This window comes from Myotis yumanensis, unplaced genomic scaffold, assembly GCF_028538775.1.
Source record: "Myotis yumanensis isolate MYYU_CA2020_CCGP unplaced genomic scaffold, mMyoYum1.0.hap1 SCAF_10, whole genome shotgun sequence".
Classification (NCBI taxonomy): domain Eukaryota; kingdom Metazoa; phylum Chordata; class Mammalia; order Chiroptera; family Vespertilionidae; genus Myotis; species Myotis yumanensis.
In genome coordinates this window covers 9,438,313-9,457,685 of record NW_027223761.1, presented here as the reverse complement: position 1 = coordinate 9,457,685, position 19,373 = coordinate 9,438,313, and the positions used below count along the sequence as shown (strand labels likewise).

The 19,373-nt window shown below is 45.6% G+C and overlaps 1 protein-coding gene across 1 annotated transcript; it reads right to left on the bottom strand.

The window, feature by feature from the left end:
* Nucleotides 1-2,633: 2,633 nt before the first annotated feature.
* SPATA31E1 (SPATA31 subfamily E member 1) lies at nt 2,634-18,225 on the bottom strand. The gene is made up of 5 exons (XM_070426288.1): nt 18,098-18,225; nt 7,695-7,932; nt 6,882-6,945; nt 6,377-6,437; nt 2,634-6,129 (listed from the first exon to the last, which is right to left on the bottom strand). Exons 1-5 carry the CDS (start codon nt 18,223-18,225, stop codon nt 2,634-2,636), a joined length of 3,987 nt encoding a protein of 1,328 aa, XP_070282389.1.
* Nucleotides 18,226-19,373: the final 1,148 nt, after the last annotated feature.

Sequence of the window (19,373 nt, the reverse complement as noted above, 5' to 3'; positions counted from 1 at the left end):
GAGTTCCTTTCTGCTTTCCTGGTTAGACTCCAACTGATACCTAACTGGGCTCTACTTTCCAGCCCAGTCAATACTCTAACACTTAAGTCTTCCGTACTCACCAACCAGTTTGCCCTTTGCAAAACCTGTTCATCTCACTTAAGCCCACAGTATCCCTGAGACATAGACAGGACAGGGATTACCATTGTCACTTTACAGAAGAGAAAATGGATCTAGAGATGCTAACGTGAGATGACAAGGTTGCACAGCTAGTGAACTACAGACCAAAAGGTAGGAGCCAGGTGTCTTGCGGGCTGGTGGTAATTTCCCTATGGCATCCAGGCCCTTCTGTCTCTTCCCAACCTCACCACCAGAAGACATTCTTTATGGGTCAAAATAAGGATTCATTTGGGTCTCATTTGCATGTGGTGAAAAGGTGCTATAACTATTCAAATTGCACACCCAAAGGGGTTAGGGAGTATTCATTTCTATTTGGGGCTTTAGAAGAATATTTTGCATTTACATCAACCAGGCTTTGTCAGCATTCTGTAAATCCTAGATGATAAACACTAGCAGTGTTTCTCAGAATTGCATTTGGAGTGGGGTGGGGAGGGGCATTCTTGGCAAAAAACTGCAATTCCCAGACCCCACCCTCACCTACTGAAATAGAAATTTTGGGTAAGGGACACTGGGAAGGTGTATTTTTAACTAGCAATCCAGATAATTCTCATGAAAAATATTTTTTGAGGGTCACGGTTCCATGAGAAAGAGAAAAGTAGTCATTGTCCACAGATGAGGAGATATCAGCAAGGTGATAAGAGGGCTGGTTTCTGGCCAATCAAAAAAGGCCCAGCCCCTCAGGCTTCCGTCCACCTAAGACAGTGGTTCTCAACCTTCTGGCCCTTTAAATACAGTTCCTCATGTTGTGACCCAACCATAAAATTATTTTCGTTGCTACTTCATAACTGTAATGTTGCTACTGTTGTGAATCATCATGTAAATATCTGTTATGCAGGATGGTCTTAGGCGACCCCTGTGAAAGGGTCGTTTGACCACCAAAGGGGTCGCGACCCACAGGTTGAGAACCGCTGCCCTAAGAGGTACCACTTATGACACCCAACTATGAGTCAGGCTTAGTTTCTGACACTACATGTACATGGTTCCATTTACCCTACGAGTAGATATTATAGTTCCCATTTGATACATGAGAAATCTGAGACTCGGATTAAAAGGTGCCATTGGGTCCCCTAGCTATGACCCAAATTCCAATCCAGTTCTGCTTGGCTACAAAGCCAGGCTCTGTCGGTCCACGTCACCCTTCCCAGAATGGAGGCTGCTTCATCTCCAAACAATCATGGGGATAATATATGCTGAGCTGGCTCCCTGAGGGGCATTCTGTTCCAGAGGTCTGAGTTTTTTCTTGCTTGCACCTGAATGAGATGCCAGTGAGCTGCAAAGGGGGCAGGTGAATGGAGGCCCCCTCCCCTGCCCCTTTCTAACCCTCCGGGTGCTAGGAAAGTCTCTTGGCAGATGAGGTTCCCAGTGGTTTCTTGATTGTCCTTCTCCATCTCCCCAGAGGCTCTCGGACGCTCTTCTACCTTGCTCTTGGCTCAGAAGCTTTTGGTTTTGCCCCAAACCAGTAGGAACCAATCAGAAAGCCTAAAGCAGCAGCTGTCTGCATTAATCCATCCAGGGAGGCCCCAAGGGAAGAAGCCCAACTGGCATTGTTATCACAAATGTTTAAAAAGTTACTAACATGAATGGGCAAGTGTGCAAGCACAGGGTGCTTGACATCTGGGTGATCTTGCATCATCTGAGCTGCCTTTGCTTTTTTCCAAGTGCATTGCTGTACGTGTCTGGTCACCACTCTGTTGACACTGCTGTTTGGATCAGCTCAGCTAGTGAAGCCTCCGGCTAGAGACTGAGGGAGGCAGGGCTGGGGGATTCTCACCTCTGGACGCAGGGCCAGCACAGCTGCCAAAGGCCCCCTCCCACATTGTGACCCTTCCTGGGGCCTGAGGCTATTTCAGCTTCTGTAATCCCTTCCCCTGTAGCGCACAAGTTCAAGTAGAGAGAAGGCAGGAGAGGACAGCTGAGCCAGATCTTAAACGTTTTGCTCATCGTAACAACCCCTGAATGCTTTCATTTGTCTTTGTGATGATGAATTATGGAAACAGGTGTATTGAGGGAATGGGGGTGAGGGTAGGTGTGCCTCAGTGTTGTCAACCTCCCTCCATGGCCCCCTTCCTCCAGGAAGAATGAACCCTGATCCCTTCTCTTCTCCCTGCAGGGCACAGATGGAGGCCACCAGCTCTGAGGAAAATCCTATATTTCAGAAACAAATATGTGGTAGGAAGAAGGCATTAGTGCAGAGGATGTGCTAAGAAGAAAAAAAACAGGTTTTCTATGAACTGAATTTTTTTTTTTAATTCTTCTACCAGGAAAAAAAGTGAGAAGCACATTGCAATTGACCAGAGGAGAGACAATTTTTTTTAATTTAATTTTTAATTTTTTCCATCACCATTTATCCCCCCTATGTCCTCTTCCACTTCCAGGCTCGGTGACTGGAGGCCATCTCATTACTCTTCTCTGCTTTGGAGAGGAGAGACCCTGTGGCCATGCCCACCTTCTGGGGCCTGGAATTGTTTTGTGTGCTAATTGAACTCCTGGGCATGAAGTTCTTGGTGACATGCTAACTTCTGCACCAGGATCTGCCCCACAGCTGTCATGATTGCCTGAGCTTCAACGGGCCCAGTGTCCACACACGATCTGCTTTTGACTGGTTCCTGGCTCCGGCCAATGGCTGAGGCAGGCAGGCCTCTTTGAAGGGGGTCTTTTGGTCCTTTGTCCTGTAGAGAGTGCCTCATCTTTTTTGTACAGTTGCATTCTACAAAAACCAATTCTTCCTCTGGCAGGCGTTGGAGGTATTTCCTCCCGAAGGTGTCTCCTTTACCTCTCACCTGAGGGGGGTGGCTCATCCCTTTGGCTTGTGAGGTCCTCCGTTCTGCCAACCCTTCTTTGTGCGGTCCTGGTTGGGGCCTCCTCCTGTCCTCCCTCTGATCAGTGGGGACCAACATTTCTCTTTGGCTCTGCCACGGGGCCTTAACTTTTGCTATCCCGGGTGCCTGCTGCCCCTGGCTGCTCTGTCTACTCCATATGAGGTTATATGGCCCCTGGGCAGCTGGCATGTCCCCACTGGTTTTTTTCCCCTGGGAACCGCACAGTGCCCAGTGAGAAGCCAAGATGTCGGCAGCGAGCAGCACATCCGTGTGAGGGTCTTGCAGGAGCACGTTGGTGACATCGTCTTGGATGAGCATGCCGGTGGCATAGTCTTGCAGGAGGACGTCACTGTAACAGTCTGGAAGAAGCAAGCCAGGGGCGTGGTCTGGAAGCTGGCTCCCTGACTCTACCTTCCCTTGAAGCTCATACTTACTGGTCTTCTTTGTTGTAAGGCATGGCTCTTTTAGATATTGGGCAACTGAGTTTGCAAGGGGTGAGGACCTTTGAGTGGGTCCTGGAGACCCTGATCTCTTCATATCCGTATTAGTGGTTTGGCTATTGCCCAGCACGCTGGGTCCCACAATGATTTCCCAAGCAGGGTCCGTCTCAGCCTCCACTGCCTTCCTGGACTCTTCAGCCCTTGAAGAGTGGGATGATACCTTCTTTTCTAGTATCGCTGGCCTCTGGCAGGGATCTTCTGGAGTCTGAGTCCCTTTCTCCTGCTTTGCCTCCTTCCTGGCTACTGTTGAACTTGGATTTGGCTTCGGGCTCTTTTTCTTGACAGCCATGACAGTACCGTTCTGCTGGGTTTTTCCACGGAGGATGGGTGTGAGGGACTGAGAAGACGGCCTGTTCTCCTCTTTAGTTCGAGGGGCCTCTGAGAGCCCATGGCCAGAACCAGACGGTGTCCCTTCAATGGACGTCTGGCTTTTCTCAAAGGACCCCTGGCTGCTTTTACTTGCATTCGCAGAGGTGGTGGGGAGGCGACCTGACTCTTTTGTTATCACCTCTTCTGAAAAGGCCTGAGGTTGTTTTCCCAAGGCCTTGGTGAACTTGGCTTCTGAGTGGACCTCAGGTACACAAGCAGCTGAACTGGGCAAAGGGGACTGTGGAAGGTGCGAATATTGAGCCTCATGTAGCTTGAGATTTATGGGCTCCAAGGCCGGGAGGGACAGGCCACACTCGCACCTCACCTGAAACTTTAGAAAATGTACTTCCAGCATCTGTCGAGTGCTGGGACTGAGGAAGGAAAGCTCGCGGGAGGTGTTCACGTAATGTTCCCGACTCTCTGAAGTTGCTGGATTTCTGGTTTCTATGTGAATGTTGCCCTTGGGAAAAGCATGGTTGTCAGCTAGCCAGGGTTGATCGACTCTCAGAGGGTCCAAGTCCTGACCGATCTGCTCTAACTTCCTGACCAAATGGTTCTGATCTGTGCTTCTGGGTAAGCAAGTTCCTGAGTCAGTCTTTGGGGGCTTCAAGTCTCTTTCTGACTTCTTTTTGGAGCTGATTCCCAGAGCCTTCACTACAAAGGTAGCTGAGTCTCTGGAGAGACCTTCTGGGCTCCTCTTCCTCCTACATTGCCGTAGACGCCTACTGAAGTCTTTGCTTGGTTGGCCCTTCCCATGGGACTTTCTCTGGTGCCTGGACTCCATCTTCTGTGGGTCCTGGCTGCTTTTACTTGCAAACACAGAGAGATGCAAGGGCCCCTGCTTATCTTGTACCTGACACACCCGGGGAACTTGGCCTTGAGGTTGCTTCAATTCCAGAGACACCTGGACCTTGAAGTGCAGACCGCCACGCTGCTCATCTTCCACGAGCCCCTTTTGAAGATGTAGCTTCTGGAGATTAGGGCTGATAAAGTCCCTCTGAAAACCAGAAACTGACCCGGGGCCTTGGGAGACCCCACTATGCTGGGGAAGGTTGGGAGTGGGTTGGCTAAAGACGTCCTGAGATCTTTTGGTCACAGAGGGTAAAGCCTTCTCCCTTTTCTGTTGCTTCTGCAACAAGGAACATTCCAGATGTTGAATTTCATTTGGGATGCAAGGGATATTTTTGTTCTGGGCTGTAGGGCAAGACACCCCAGAGGTCCCCATCTGGTGCGGAGAAGAAGGTGATCCGATTGAGAGGGAGGATGTGAGATTCTGGGTCTGGGTCTGGATCGGAGCCAGAGGTGGGGGCTGGGAAGGTAGGGGTTGGGCCCCAGGAAGGGGCAAGGGTGGGGCCTGGGGAAGCCCTGCCGGTGCTCTAAGCTGCACTGGAACTGGGAGGTCATTAGAGTTTCCATTGAATAAAACTGAAAGAGGCTGTAGGTAAGAAGAGCTCTTTGAAACCCAGGCAGTAGCCACCAGGGACTCGCTGTGCAGAGAGGGGAGACCCCAGAAGAGCTGGCTGCATTTCTGCTGGAGATGCTCCTCCAGGAACTTGATATGTGACAACTGCTGAGGACCAGGCACCTGCTCTTGTTTGTCCCTCAGGCTCCAGCAGGGTTGGGGGGTTGGGGTGTCCTGCTCAGCACCCAGGGACTTCCACATACTCCCCAAAGAGTGCAGGTGGCATTCTGGGACCATTTGTTTTGAAAGTGACCCCTCCTTTTCCTTCTCCTTCCACATCATCAGTTCTGCCCTCTTGGTGAGCAGAATCTCCAGCAGCCTCTGGACTCCAGGGTTGACAAATGGGAGGCTACCAGGCTCTACCTGCCTGTCTGTGGGGTCTCCCCGGAATGGGGCCTTGGGTGGGTGGTGGGACAGGTGCTCTTGCTGGGACTTGCGCTGTGATGAGGTTGAGAGGTACAAGGCTCTGGCAGCCTCTTGCAACCAGGTCAGGGCTGGAAGGGGACAGCTTGAGTGGTCAACGCGGGAGATGGCTCGGCTAGGCAGTGCCACAATGGCATTACTGGGAAGTGAGCTCTTTGCAATGGTACCCAGTGGGGTTCCCTTCAAGTCAGATTGGTCTTGATGTTCTGCTGACAGGGTAGGGGCCAGAGGTAGAGGAGCCAGAGAAGCCGACGGGGATATGGCGGGAGCAGCATCTTCCGCGGGCTCCCCGCCGGGCAGGTGGGCTTCAACGGGCGCTGCTGTGCACACCTCATCAGGAGAGTCTTGACAGGAGAACTGATGAAGGCCACCCTGTTCAGGGGGCCTTCCGAGGTGGCTGCAGGAGATGGAGGCACAGGCTGCAGCCAGGAGCAGGTGGGCAGGCCTGGCGGTGGTGGGCACCTGGGGCGCAGGGTCCTCCATGGCCCCCAGGCTGACTTCCCCATGCTCCTGCTGTCCCTCACCCCAGGGCCATAGCCAAACCCAAACCCATGGTCCCCTCGCCCCAACCAGGTGAGTCCAAGGCGGCCTCTAAGCCCCGGAGTCACATTAGAGATTCAGGAGAGAAGGGGGAGATGCTTTACCTTCCAAGGAGAGAAATGAGGCTCCGAGCCTCCTCTAGTTCTTGCAGGCACTCTCTGCAGGCTGCAAAGCAGGAGACTGGGTCACATGATGGAGCAGGGCCTGGTGGCCCTTTAAGAGAGACACCTGGGAGAGTGGACTCCAGAGCCCAAGTATCATGGCCAAGGTCACATGAACCCTGGCAGTGATGGCAAGGCTTCTGACAGGAGTGCTTTGTCATTTACAAAGTGCTTTCACATCCTCTACATCTGTGGCCCTCCCAACATCCCTGAGGGTGGGGGAGGCAGGGGGCACTTCGGAGGAATCTGAGCGAAGGTCAACACCATGCCCACAGTCGGACCTGGAGGTCCCACCTCCCCATCGGGCACTACTGGTCCCTAACATCCCTGCTGGGAAGTATCCGCTTTCTGACCTCCTTCCCCAGCTCTGCCGTTGGCATACTCCAGACCCTGGCCCTGGGCCATCGGGACAGGACAGATGGAGGCGCAGGGCTGAGGGGCAGCTCACCTTTCAAAACTCCACTTTTCTTCCTGCTCCTGCTCCTGCTCCTCCTTTTAGGCTCCATTGAACGCTGGGAGACAAGACACAAACGAGGGGCTGGGACCCCGTGCTCACCCTCCTCTCTCTAGACCAGCAGCAGGCACTCAGAGTTCGTGAACAATATGACCTTCTACATGGAACTACTGGGGCGCTCTGGGTTTCCCCCTTTTATTTTTGAAGTGGATCAGCATCATCGCAGGTTTTCTTCTTTGCAAAAAGTAAAGAAAGGTTTTCTATTTGAGACTGACCATGGACTTCCTCCATCACTGTTCCTCCACCCGAGAAACACACCGAGAAACTCAGACCTGCAGGCCCGTCGGAGCGCCCTGTGCCACGACTCTGCTTCCTGCGGCCCCAGCCCCACCCCAGCCTCTGCTCCCCGCTCTCGGGGTCTCTGCCCTGCCCTCTGACCAGCCCCCAACAGAGGGGAGGCTCACCCGAGATGCCTGCTGTGGGAAGGCAGCTGGTGAGCCAGGGCTCTGGGCCTGTCCCCCACAGCGATCCAACTCTTAGTATCCAACCCTTGGCCACTGGTCACTGCGCCCTAGAGCCCTCCACCCACCTGGCCTCCTGGTCGGAGATCTTTGCACAGAAATCCTCCCTCCTGCTCTAACCCCTGTCCCACGTGGCTTGTTCCTTGAAGGGTGAAGTTCGATTCTCTCCTGACAACAGGCATTCTATCCCTTCCCGTCTGGGGAGTCTCTCTAGGTGATTCAGAAAAGTGGATATAAGGCTGGAAAAAAGATGACCTCTGTTTTTTCTGGGCCCAGGGCGCCTTACCTTCCTGCTGTTTCTATGTTTCCTTGGTGGTGGTAAGGACTGATCTCTCTCCCAGAAATGGACTGTCACAAGGAAGAGCAGCAGTCCACACAGGAGGCCAAAGATGGTATCCAATACCCAGGAAGGACTGGTGTTCTGCCAAGTAGCAATAACATTTTTCAGAGAAAAGAGGGGGTTCTCCATCATCTGAATCGCACTGCTGCCCTCAGGCAACTGAGCGCTGGGAGTGGCTTGCGGCCTAGAGACCCAGGTCCGCATCACAGGGCTGTGGTCTGGTCACAAAGGGCTCCTGAGTGTGGGGGAGGGGGCAGAAGGGAGTGAGCTGGACCCCAGCCCCTCCCCCTCCAGGCCTAGCAGGCTCCACCCCTCCACTCTCCTGGACCTTCTAGACCAGCGGTTCTCAACCTGTGGGTCGTGACCCCTTTGGGAGTCGAACGACCCTTTCACAGGGGTCGCCTAAGACCATTGGAAAACACATATATTAATTACATATTGTTTTTGTGACTAATCACTATGCTTTAATTATGTTCAATTTGTAACAATGAAAATACATCCTGCATATCAGATATTTACATTACGATTCAGAACAGTAGCAAAATTACAGTTATGAAATAGCAACGAAAATAATTTTATGGCTGGGGGTCACCACAACATGAGGAACTGTATGAAAGGGTCTCGGCATTAGGAAGGTTGAGAACCACTGTTCTAGACCTTCATCAATTTCTATGTATTCCTTTTGGAAGCCAGGTATTGCCTGGTTTCTGTGTCTCTTGGTGCTCTTGGCTGGAATCCACCAAACTCCAATTTCATAGCTTTTGAAGGTCTGAAGTTCTCTTGGGAATTTGGGCTATTTCACAGGGATTGATACTCTCAGAATCTCCTCTGTCCTCAGCTCCATTTTTTTTTCACCGCACATGTTTACTTTTATTTTTGTGTGTGTGGGGGGGGGGGAATATTTAAGTTCTACTCTCAGCAGATTTCAGATACGATGCAGTGTGATCAACTATTAGATCTCCAGGTCTTCTTCATCTTGTAACTGAAAATGTGTACCCTGTGACCAGCCTCTCTCTGCTGATTCTACCAGCCCCAGCCTCTGGCAGCACTTTTTATTCTTTCTGTGAGTTCACATTTGTGTGTGTGTTTTACTTCCCCGTATAAGTGACAATATGCACTATTTGTCTTTGTCTGTCTGGCCTATTTCACTTAGCATAATGCCCTTCAGTTTCATCCACGTTGTTACAATCTCAACCTATTTTCCCCTCGTAATAACTTTTACTTTCATCATGCAGAAGTAGACCCTTACTTTATACTTATCTAAGTATTTAAACTTGTCTCTATAATTTGTTATTGTTTTCATCAATCTTTGCCATTTTCACTTGGAAATAATGATTTGTTATTTAAAATTCACAAAATGAAATAAGTATAATAAAAATATAAAAATTAAAGCTCCAAATGATGTGTTTTATGATAGCATTTACACTTCTAAAGTTAGAAAAACTTCAGAGACTTATGATACATGCCGTCTACACATACACACACATCCATTGCACACACACATTTTGACAGACCAGTTCAGTAGTTTCACATTCAAGAATTAAGCACTTCCTCATTTCCTTTAAATCTTTTATGTTTTGTCTTGACCCTATCTGTTCTATGTGCCCCAAATAGACAGTCTCCATTCTCCAGAAGTTAGAAGCATGTATGTTACACCCAGAAGCCAGGAATAGGTTAGTGGAGGTCAAGTTCTGATCTTAGGAGTGGGCATTGGGACTCGGGGACAAAGGCTTGGGTGGGAGTCTAGTCTTAAGCAATCCTTTCTTTTTTTTCTTTTTAAATATTTATTGTTGAAAGTATTACACAGGCCTTTACCCCCCATTAACCCCCTTCAATCCACCACCACCCCCCGCCCCCGCCCCAGGCCTTCAGCACCCTATTGTCTGTGTCCATGGGTTATGCATATATGCATACAAGGTCTTTGGTTGATTAACTCCTACCCACCCACCCTTTCCCGCTTTCCCTCCGAGATTCCTCACTCTGTTCCATGTTTCCATGTCTCTGGATCCACTCCGTTCATCAGTTTATTTTGTTACTTAGGTTCCACATTTGACTCTGACTTATTTCACTTAGAATGATACTCTCCAGGTCTCTCCATGCTGTCTTAGAGGGTAAGAGATTCTCCTTTTTTACTGCTGCCTAGTATTCCATGGTATAAATGTACCACAGCTTTCTTTATCCACTCATCTACTGATGGGCATTTGAGCTGTTTCCAGATCTCGGCTATTGTAAATTGTGCTCATTAGCAGTCTTTTCTGATATTCCTAGTGAGTTCTATACCTATTCACTTTTTCAGAGTATGCCCCGCCTTCCTTCTCCTGCCCCCTGCGGACCTCTGGAACCTCAAGCCTTGCCTGTACCACAGAGAGAGCGCACTTGGAGTCCTATAGGAAATTCCCTTGTGACATCACTGAATATCCCTTTTGGCAGTGGGAACTGGGGATTTACTTAGGGCTGGTACTTTATAGTCACATCATGGTTACTTTTTCTTAATACTTGAAATATAGGCTTAAAAAATAATATATGTTCTCTGTTGGTCATTTATAAAGCTTTAAGGAAATAAGAGCATTTCATGTATTTGGCTAAACTGTCATGAATGTTCAGTTCAAAAGCACATCTTCAGCCTCAATGGTGGTTTTTATCTGTCTACAGTCTTTTCACCCTTTATGATATTGTCAATGGGTCATGACAGTCCCCAGTATGGACAACTAGGATACCTGGGGAGCATGGTGACTCCAAATCTGGACAACTAAGATCAATGGGGAACATGGTGGGCCCTGATGTCTGCTTCATTTTTAGGGGGCCTTATAACTCTAACCCTAACCCCTAACCCAGCAAAGCTATCATTTAAAATTGAAGGAGAAATAAAAAGCTTCCCAGGGGGCAGGTGGGGGGAGCTTCCCAGGGGGCTGAAGGAGTTTGGTACCACCAAACCAGAATTATAAGAAATATTATAGGGCTTGCTTTAAGAAGAGGAAAATAAAAGAATAGGAAGAAGAAAAACATAGTTAAAAAAATGCCAAGAAATATGTACCTGTCAATACTCATTTTAAATATAAATGGCTTAAATCCACCAATCAAAAGACATAGGGTAGCTGAATGAATAAGAAAGCAAGACCCATTTATATGTTGTCTATAGGAGACCCACCACAGAAGGAAAGATACACAAAGACTAAAAGTAAAAGGATGGAAAAAAGATATTTCATGCAAATGGAAATTTTTTTAAAAGTTTGGGTAGCAATACTTATATCTGACAAAATAGACTTTAAAACAAAGGCTATAGTAAGAGACAAAAAAGGACACTACGTAATGATAAAAAGAGCTATCTCACAAGAGAATATAACTATAAACTTTCATGCAGCCAATGTAGGAATACTTAATATGTAAAGCAAATCTTGATGGACATAAAGGGAGATATTGACAGTAACACAGTCATAGTAGGGAATTTTAACACCCCATTGACATCAATGGATAGATCTCCCAGACAAAATCAATGAGGAGACAGCAGCCTTAAATGACATACTAGATCAAATGGATTTAATTGATATGTTCAGAGCATTTCACCCCAAAGCAGCAAAATATACATTCTATTCAAGTGTACATGGAACGTTTTCCAGGATAGACCACATGTTAGGACAAAAAACAAGCCTCAATAAATTTAAGAAGATTGAAGTCATATCAAGCATCTTCTCTGACCATAATGGAACGAAACTAGAAATCAACCAAAGAAAATAATTGAAAAAGACACAAAGTCATGGAGACTAAATAACATGTTACTAGACAATGAATGGGTTAACAATGAGATCAAGACAGAAATCAGAAATTACCTTGAAACAAATAAAAATGAGAACACAACAACCCAAAATCTATGGGACACTGCAAAAGATGTCCTAGGAGGAAAATTCATAGCATTACAGGCCTACCTCAAGAAACAAGAAAAATCTCAAATAACAATTTAATTTTATACTTAAATGACTTGAGGGTGGGAGACCATAATGACTCCCTATTTATTACATTAGAGCAGAAATAAATAGAGTCTAAAAAAAATACAAAAGACCAATGAAACCAAGAACAGGATTTTTAAAAATTTAAATAAGATTGACAAACCTTTAACCAGACTCCTGGGGGCGGGGGGGGAGGGGGCGGGGGGGGGGGGGGAAGAGGACCCAAATAGATAAAATCAGAAATGAGAGAGAAGTAACAATTGACACCAGATAAATACAAAGGATTTTAAGAAAATATTAAAAAGAACTATATGCCAACAAATTTGACAATAGAGAGGAAATGGATAAATTCCTACAAGCATAATCTTTTAAAACTGAATCAGGAAGAATCAGAGAATCTGAATGTGCAGATTACAACTAGTGAAATTGAAACAGTAATTTAAAAACTCCCAACAAATAAAAGTTCTGGACTGGATGGCGTCACCGGTGAATTTCATCAAACATTCAAAGACCAACTAACACTTATTTTTCTCAAACTATTCCAGAAAATCCAAGAGGAGGGCAACTCCCAAACTCATTTTATGATGCCAGAATTACCCTAATTCCAAAACAAGATAAATACACTACAAAGAAAGGAAATTATAGACCAATATCCCTGATGAATATAGCTGCTAAAATTCTCAACAAAACGTTAGCAAACCAGATCTAGTGATACATTAAAAAGATCATGCCCTGGCCAGTTTGGCTCACTGGATAGAGCGTCGGGCTAGGGACTGAAGGGTCCCAGGTTCGATTCCGGTCAAGGGCATGTACCTTGGTTGCAGGCACATCCCCAGTGGGGGGTGTGCAGGAGGCAAATGATCAATGCTTCTTTCTCATCAATGTTTCTAACTCTCTATCCCTCTCCCTTCCTTTCTGTAAAAAATCAAATATATATATATATATATATATATATATATATATATATATATATAAAGATCATATACCATGATCAAGTGAGATTTATTCTGGGGAGGCAAGATTGGTAAAATATCTGCAAATCAAGAAACGTGATGCACCACATAAACAAAATGGAAAATAAAAACCACATGAGCATATCAGTAGATGCAGAAAAACACTTAATAAAATCCAGCACCCATTTATGATAAAAACTCAGCAAAGTGGGAATATGTCATTGGGAATAGAGGGAACATACCACAATGTAATAAACGCCATATATGACAAAACCACAGCAAACATCATACTCAATGGGCAAAAAGTAAAAGTGTTTCCCTTAAGATTAGGACCAAAACATGGATGTCCGCTTTCACCACTCTTATTTAACATAGAAGTGGAAATCCTATCCACAGCCATCAGACAAGAAGAAGAAATAAAAGGCAACCAAATTGGAAGGGAAGAAATATAACTGTCACTATTCACAGATGACACGATATTGTACATAGAAAACCCTAAAGACACCACCAAAACAAAGTACTAGATCTAAGAAATAATTCTGGCAAAATAGCAGGATAAAAAATTAATATTCAGAAATCAGAGGCATTTCTATACACCAATAATAAACTATCAACAAGAGAGACTAAGAAAACAATATAATTTACTGTTGCTGTGCAAAAAAAAATAATGTACCTAGGAATATATTTAACTGAGAAGGTAAAAGACCTGCATTCAAAAAACTATAGTACACTGAAGAAAGAAATTGAGGGAGATACAAATAAGTGCAAGCATATACCATGTTCATGGATTGGAAGAATTAACATCAATGAAATGTTCCTACTACCCAAAGCAACCCATAGATTCAACACAATTCCCATTAAAATACAATGGCATATTTCACAGATCTAAAACTAATATTTCAAAAATTTATATGGAACTCAAAAAGATCCCAAATAGTCTCAGCAATCTTGAGCAAGAACAACATTAGAGATATCACAATACATGATATCAAACAATAATACAAGGCCCTAGTAGTCAAAACAGCTGGGTATTCACTTAAGAACAAGCATATAGATCAATAAAACAGAACATAGAGCCCAGAAATCAACCCAGATCAATTAATACTTAACAAAGGTGGCAAGAACATATAATGGAATGAAGAGTCTCATCAATAGATGGTGTTAATAAATAATCTGATGAACAGAATAAACTGGTAAATATAATAGAATCAGGGGCATAGAAAGAGAGTGGACTGGCTATTCTCAGGGGGAAAAGGGTGTGGGGGTGCAGGAAGAGAATGGACAAAAATCGTACACCTATGGATGAGGACAGTGTGGGGGGCGGGGTAAGGGCAGAGGGTGGGGTGGGAACCGGGTAGAGGGGAGCTATGGGGGGGAAAATAGGAACAACTGTAATAATCTGAACAATAAAGATTTAATTTTAAAAAAATAAAACATTAAAAAAAGATGAGGTTGAAAGAATTGGGCAGGTACATGGAAAAAAATATGAAACTAGACCACCAACTGACACCATACACAAGAATAAACTCAAAATGGATAAAAGACATAAATATAAGTCACAAAACCATAAAAATCCTAGAAGAAACTAGGGGCATTAAAATCTCAGACATGTCTCATAGCAATATTTTTTTCTGATATGTCTCCTTGGGTAAGGAAAAAGGAACAATGGGACTACATCAAACTAAAAAGCTTCTGCACAGCAAAAGAAACCATCAACCAAATGGAAAGAGAGCCCACCGTATGGGAGAACATATATGCCAATGATGCATCTGATAAAGGGTTGATTTCCAAAATTTATAAAGAACTCATACAACACCAGGGAGACAAACAATCCAATTAAAAAATGGGTAAAGGACCTGAATAGACACTTCTTCACAGAGAACATACAGATGGCCAATGGACATATGAAAAAAAATGCTAAACGCTACTAATTATCAGAGATGCAAATTAAAATCACAATGAGACATCACCTCACACCTGCCAGAACGGCTATCATAAATAAAATCAACAAACAAGTGGTGGCGAGGATGTGGAGAAAAGGAAACCCTGGTGCACTGCTGGTGGGAATGCGAACCGGTGGTTTCCTCAAAAAATGGAAAATGGAGCTGCCTTTTGACCCAGGTGACTGTCCATCCAGCCTCCCCATGTTGGATACTTGCCCTTTCCTTCGGTCACAACACTCCAGTCCTTTGTAAAATCTCTCTCAGACACACATTGGCTCTCAGCAGCCTGAATATAAATTTAAGATCTAAAGCACATGTAAGGATACTTATTTTTACTCTTGGTTTTTATAGTGTTATTGTCTCTTATTTATTCATTGAACATTTATTAGGCATGGGGAATAAATGCATCATAGACCAAGGCTGCTGAAGCCCTGAGAATTCACTACCTCAATTCTAGAGTCTGGCAAAAACATACACAGATGTTGTATTATAAATTTGTACACCTGAAACGTATATAATGTTATTAACCAATGTTGCCCCAATCAATTTAATAAAAATTAAGTAAATGAATGAATAAATAGTAAAATTTAAATCTTTTTCATTAAATTGAGGAAGAGGGAGATACAGAAACATCAATGATGAGCGAGAATCATTGATCTGTTGCCTCCTGCACACCCGCTACTGGGGACAGAGCCTGCAACACTGGCATGTGCCCCAACCAGGAATCAAACTGGCGACCTTTCAGTGCACAGGACAATGTCCAACCAACTGAGCCCCACATACCAGGGTGTAAAAAAATTTTTTAAATGGAACAGAAACATGGAGGATGAAGGTCTTCCAGAGACAAATGAGCTCTCAACAAGCAGACACAGAAGGGCCTTCGAGGTAATTGGCCTTTAAATGGGTTCAGAGGTTCGAAAGGGGCTCCCAGTGTTCATAAAGAAGGATCTGGGCTAAGGCTGGGCTGTGAGCCGGAAGAGCAATGAGAGCAGCCACCTTCCTCGTCATCACGGGTACTTACTGAACGCGGACTATACTGCCGAAACTACGCCAGGCCCTCGACATACACGATGTCATTTAATGTCACAGCAGCCCTGGGATGTACTGTATAAAATCGTCCCCTTCTGGAAGATGATGAAATTGAGACTCAGCAGAGGTGAGGTAATTTGCCCGAGGTCCCATGGTTAGAAGGGGATGGGGTTGGTTCGGGAATCCAACTCTGTCAGACTGGAAATCCTCCTCTCTTCTTCTGTGACAGTAAGCACTGCTCTGGGCGCTGACTGTTAAGTTCATCTACATCTTATTTCCATTTCACACCCTGTGGAGGGAAATCAGGAACCTCGATTTCAGAAGACCATTTGTGTCTGGCATTCATTTCTTTAGGACAATTTCCTGTATTTGCTACATTGTCCTCCCCTGTGAGGTGGGGACACAGTAGTCATGGGGACCAAATGAGATCATGCCTCCAGAATTTCCAAACAAACTGATTCTAATTGAGTCCTCGATTCTGAAGCTGACAGCTTTCAGGAGTATCTCTCATCAACCAGGTGGCCATGTTCTGAGTGTCCTGTGGGCGTGTCACTGATGTCACCAAGTCTCCAGGCTCTGAGTTGGCTCACTATCACCGAGCCTTCATGCCACAACAGGAAAATGATGAGATAGCGACTGGTGTTTCAGTAAGAAATGCCAATAAGTTTCTATCTCAGGTCCTATCCAGGAGACTGCGTCATGAAATACAACGTGGAAGCGAATTTGGCGTTAGGTAAATCAGGATGTGAAGGTTGGCTCTGCCCTTTCCAGCTGTGTGACCTTGGGAGGGTTACTTAACCTCTCTGAGCCTGTATAAATAACTGAATAGTAATAGCTACTTCACAGCTTTGTTAGGAGGATTACTATATGATATAATGATGTCAAGAGCTTAACACAGAGCCTAGTCCATAGGAAATACTAAATGCTCATTATTATTATTACATGCAAAAATAAAAACAGCAATCCCTACTGTGAGATTTGTCTTATAGGAATAAACAATTATCTTAAAAGACTTTTCTTCCCTGCTGTCTTTAACAAATCAGTCAGCTCTTGGAGTCTTGTTCAGTGAGCGTGTCCGGTGGGCATACGCGCAGGGGCTTGGCACCCCGAGGCCAGCAGTTTAAACAAGGTGTGCTAGTCCAGAACGTGAGATGAGGCATTGGAAAAGCAGATTTGAAATGTGCAAGTAAAAAGTAGTTTGGCAAGGAGGTAGAATCAGGAGAACAGACTCACCCTGGGCCTCAGTTTTCCTGTCTGCGTGAGAAGGGCGCTGGGCCTATATGCTGCTCTCTTGCATCTCTGACCTTCAGGTAAAGCAGTCTGATTCTGACAGAACCATCTTTGCTCAGGCGCTCCCCCCGCAACTCCTAGTCCTGCGTGGCCTGGGGACGCCTGGTGCCCCTCTCTGGATGGAGTTTTGCGGGACTCATGCATGCCCACCGGCTAGGGTACATCTGCACTGCCTACTAGGCCTCCCTAGGGCCCACCTGTTCCAACCTCTCCCAGCTCTCTATGTACTAGTATGTAACCATGGAAGATAAAATTCCTCCTGGTGTTCCCTGAAGAGAGGAGAAATCTCTAAACAAGGTACCTGTCGGTTTCCAGCAGAAACTGCCTACGTTGTTCAGAAAACAATTTTCCTTTTTCACTCCACAGCATTGGAGGATCATTCTTTTGCAGGTTCGGGCAATAAAACTTGGCTCCCACCCCGTTCCCCAAAATGAAAGCTTGCTTTGGGGTTAAGGAAACATCGCCACCTGGTGGAATGACATTGAAATAATTAGACTGAGACCAATGGCTTTCTAGTCTCCAAAAAGGTGAAGTCACAGAATCCCATCAAGAAAGAACTAGAAGGCTCCGTGGGGCTTGGATCCCACTTCTTTATTGAGCAATGGAAGTATTGTACAGAGATGGTCTGTGAATGTCAAGGCTAGAACCCAGATCCACGGACCCTGTGAGAAATCCAGCCCTCTCCCATCTCTGTAACCGCCTCAACATATACTTACCCCATGCGTTAACCTAAAATGAATTCAGAATCAAGACTAGCATGGTCATAATCGTTTTCACCCTGCACGTTCCCGCTTGCTGTTCATCAACTTCATGTGCTTGATCAGTCAGCTCGTCCTCCTAATTCTTCAGGCCAACAGGAAGTGTATGACATCATCGTGGGGGATGCTCTCACGTCTGTTTGGAATGTGGGGGTCCTGAAGGTAGTAAGGGCGTTGAGTATGAATAGAAATCCTGACTGTTTATACAAAGGGTGAACATCCGTTATTGTGCCAATGGAGCCATCTTATCCGCGCGGTCATTTCCGCTTCTATATTTGCATCTCACTTTGCTTTAATCTATTTAAAATTATTTAATCTTTATAAACACCCTATGATGGGAATAATTAGTCATTACTGATAAGGAAATGGAGGTTCAGAGAAGTTAAGCTACCAGTGAGAACACTGACACTCGAAAGAAGGGAAGACACTTACATTGAAGCTACTGTGGTGCTTGTGACACAGCTCTCCAGGGCTCTCCGCTGGGGAGGAGCAAGTTCACTCGCTTCTTGTTCTTCCAGCCTGGCCACTGCAGAAGCGCCCAGTGTTTCCGTGGCCGCCATTGCTATTTGCTTGGCTGTAGAACACACTAGAACAGTGATGGCGAACCTATGACACTGACACGCGAACTCATTTTTTTGGTTGATTTTTCTTTGTTAAATGGTATTTAAATATATAAAATAAATATCAAAAATATAAGTCTTTGCAAATATCAAAAAAGTTCTATATGTGACATGGCATCAGAGTTAAGTTAGGGTTTTTCAAAATGCTGACACGCTGAGCTCAAAAGGTTCACCATCACTGCACTAGGAAGTCATATGACTTACATTTTCATTTAAAACTGATGTGGAGAAAGTTTGCCAAATATCACTATGTCTTCTCTGAGAAAGAGTGACAAAGCAAGAAGCACTCACTGTAGCAGCGGCCACGAGCCTGGGTCCATGGGACTAGTAAGAGGGCTTACCCAAACCATTTCAAGTAATGCTTTTATAAATGCCCCAACAAAGAAGAGTCTTTGTGCCTCCTCGTTGTTTAAAAATATTTTTATTGATTCCAGGGAGGGAGAGGGAGAGAGAGATAGAAACATCAAGGATGAGAATCATTGATCGGCTGCCTCCAGTGCGCCCTCTACTGGGGATCAATGTGCCCTTGACTGGATTCAAACCCGGGACCCTTCAGTCCGCAGGCCGACGCTCTACCCACCGAGCCAAACCGGCCAGGGCTGTGCCTCCTCATTTTATAAATACAGGGTCTCCTTTACAGGGTCCTCACCAAAACCTAATCCTCGGGCACTTCTCCTCTGTATCTGATCTCCCTCAACAATGGGGTAATCCAGTCTCATGCCTTCAAATGCCATCTACCTACTGGTGATTCCTAAAGTATGCACCCACAACCTAGCCTCTCCATGTGCATTTCGGACTCGTATATGCAGCTGTCTACTCCACACCCCAACGTCCCGGGCATCAACCTAGCACGACCACTTCAAAACTCTGGGTTTTCCCCAAACACTACAAATCAGCAAACATTACAAACCAAGCACCGCAGATCAAGGCTTGGTTTATTGTTTTGTTGACCTGGGGTTGGCAAACGTTATTCTGTAAAGAGCCAGATAATGAATGTTTTCAGCTTTGCGTCCATACAGTCTGTGTCTAACTGCAATTGTGCAAAAATAACCATAGGTAACACAGGAAGCCAATGGGCAGGCTGTGTG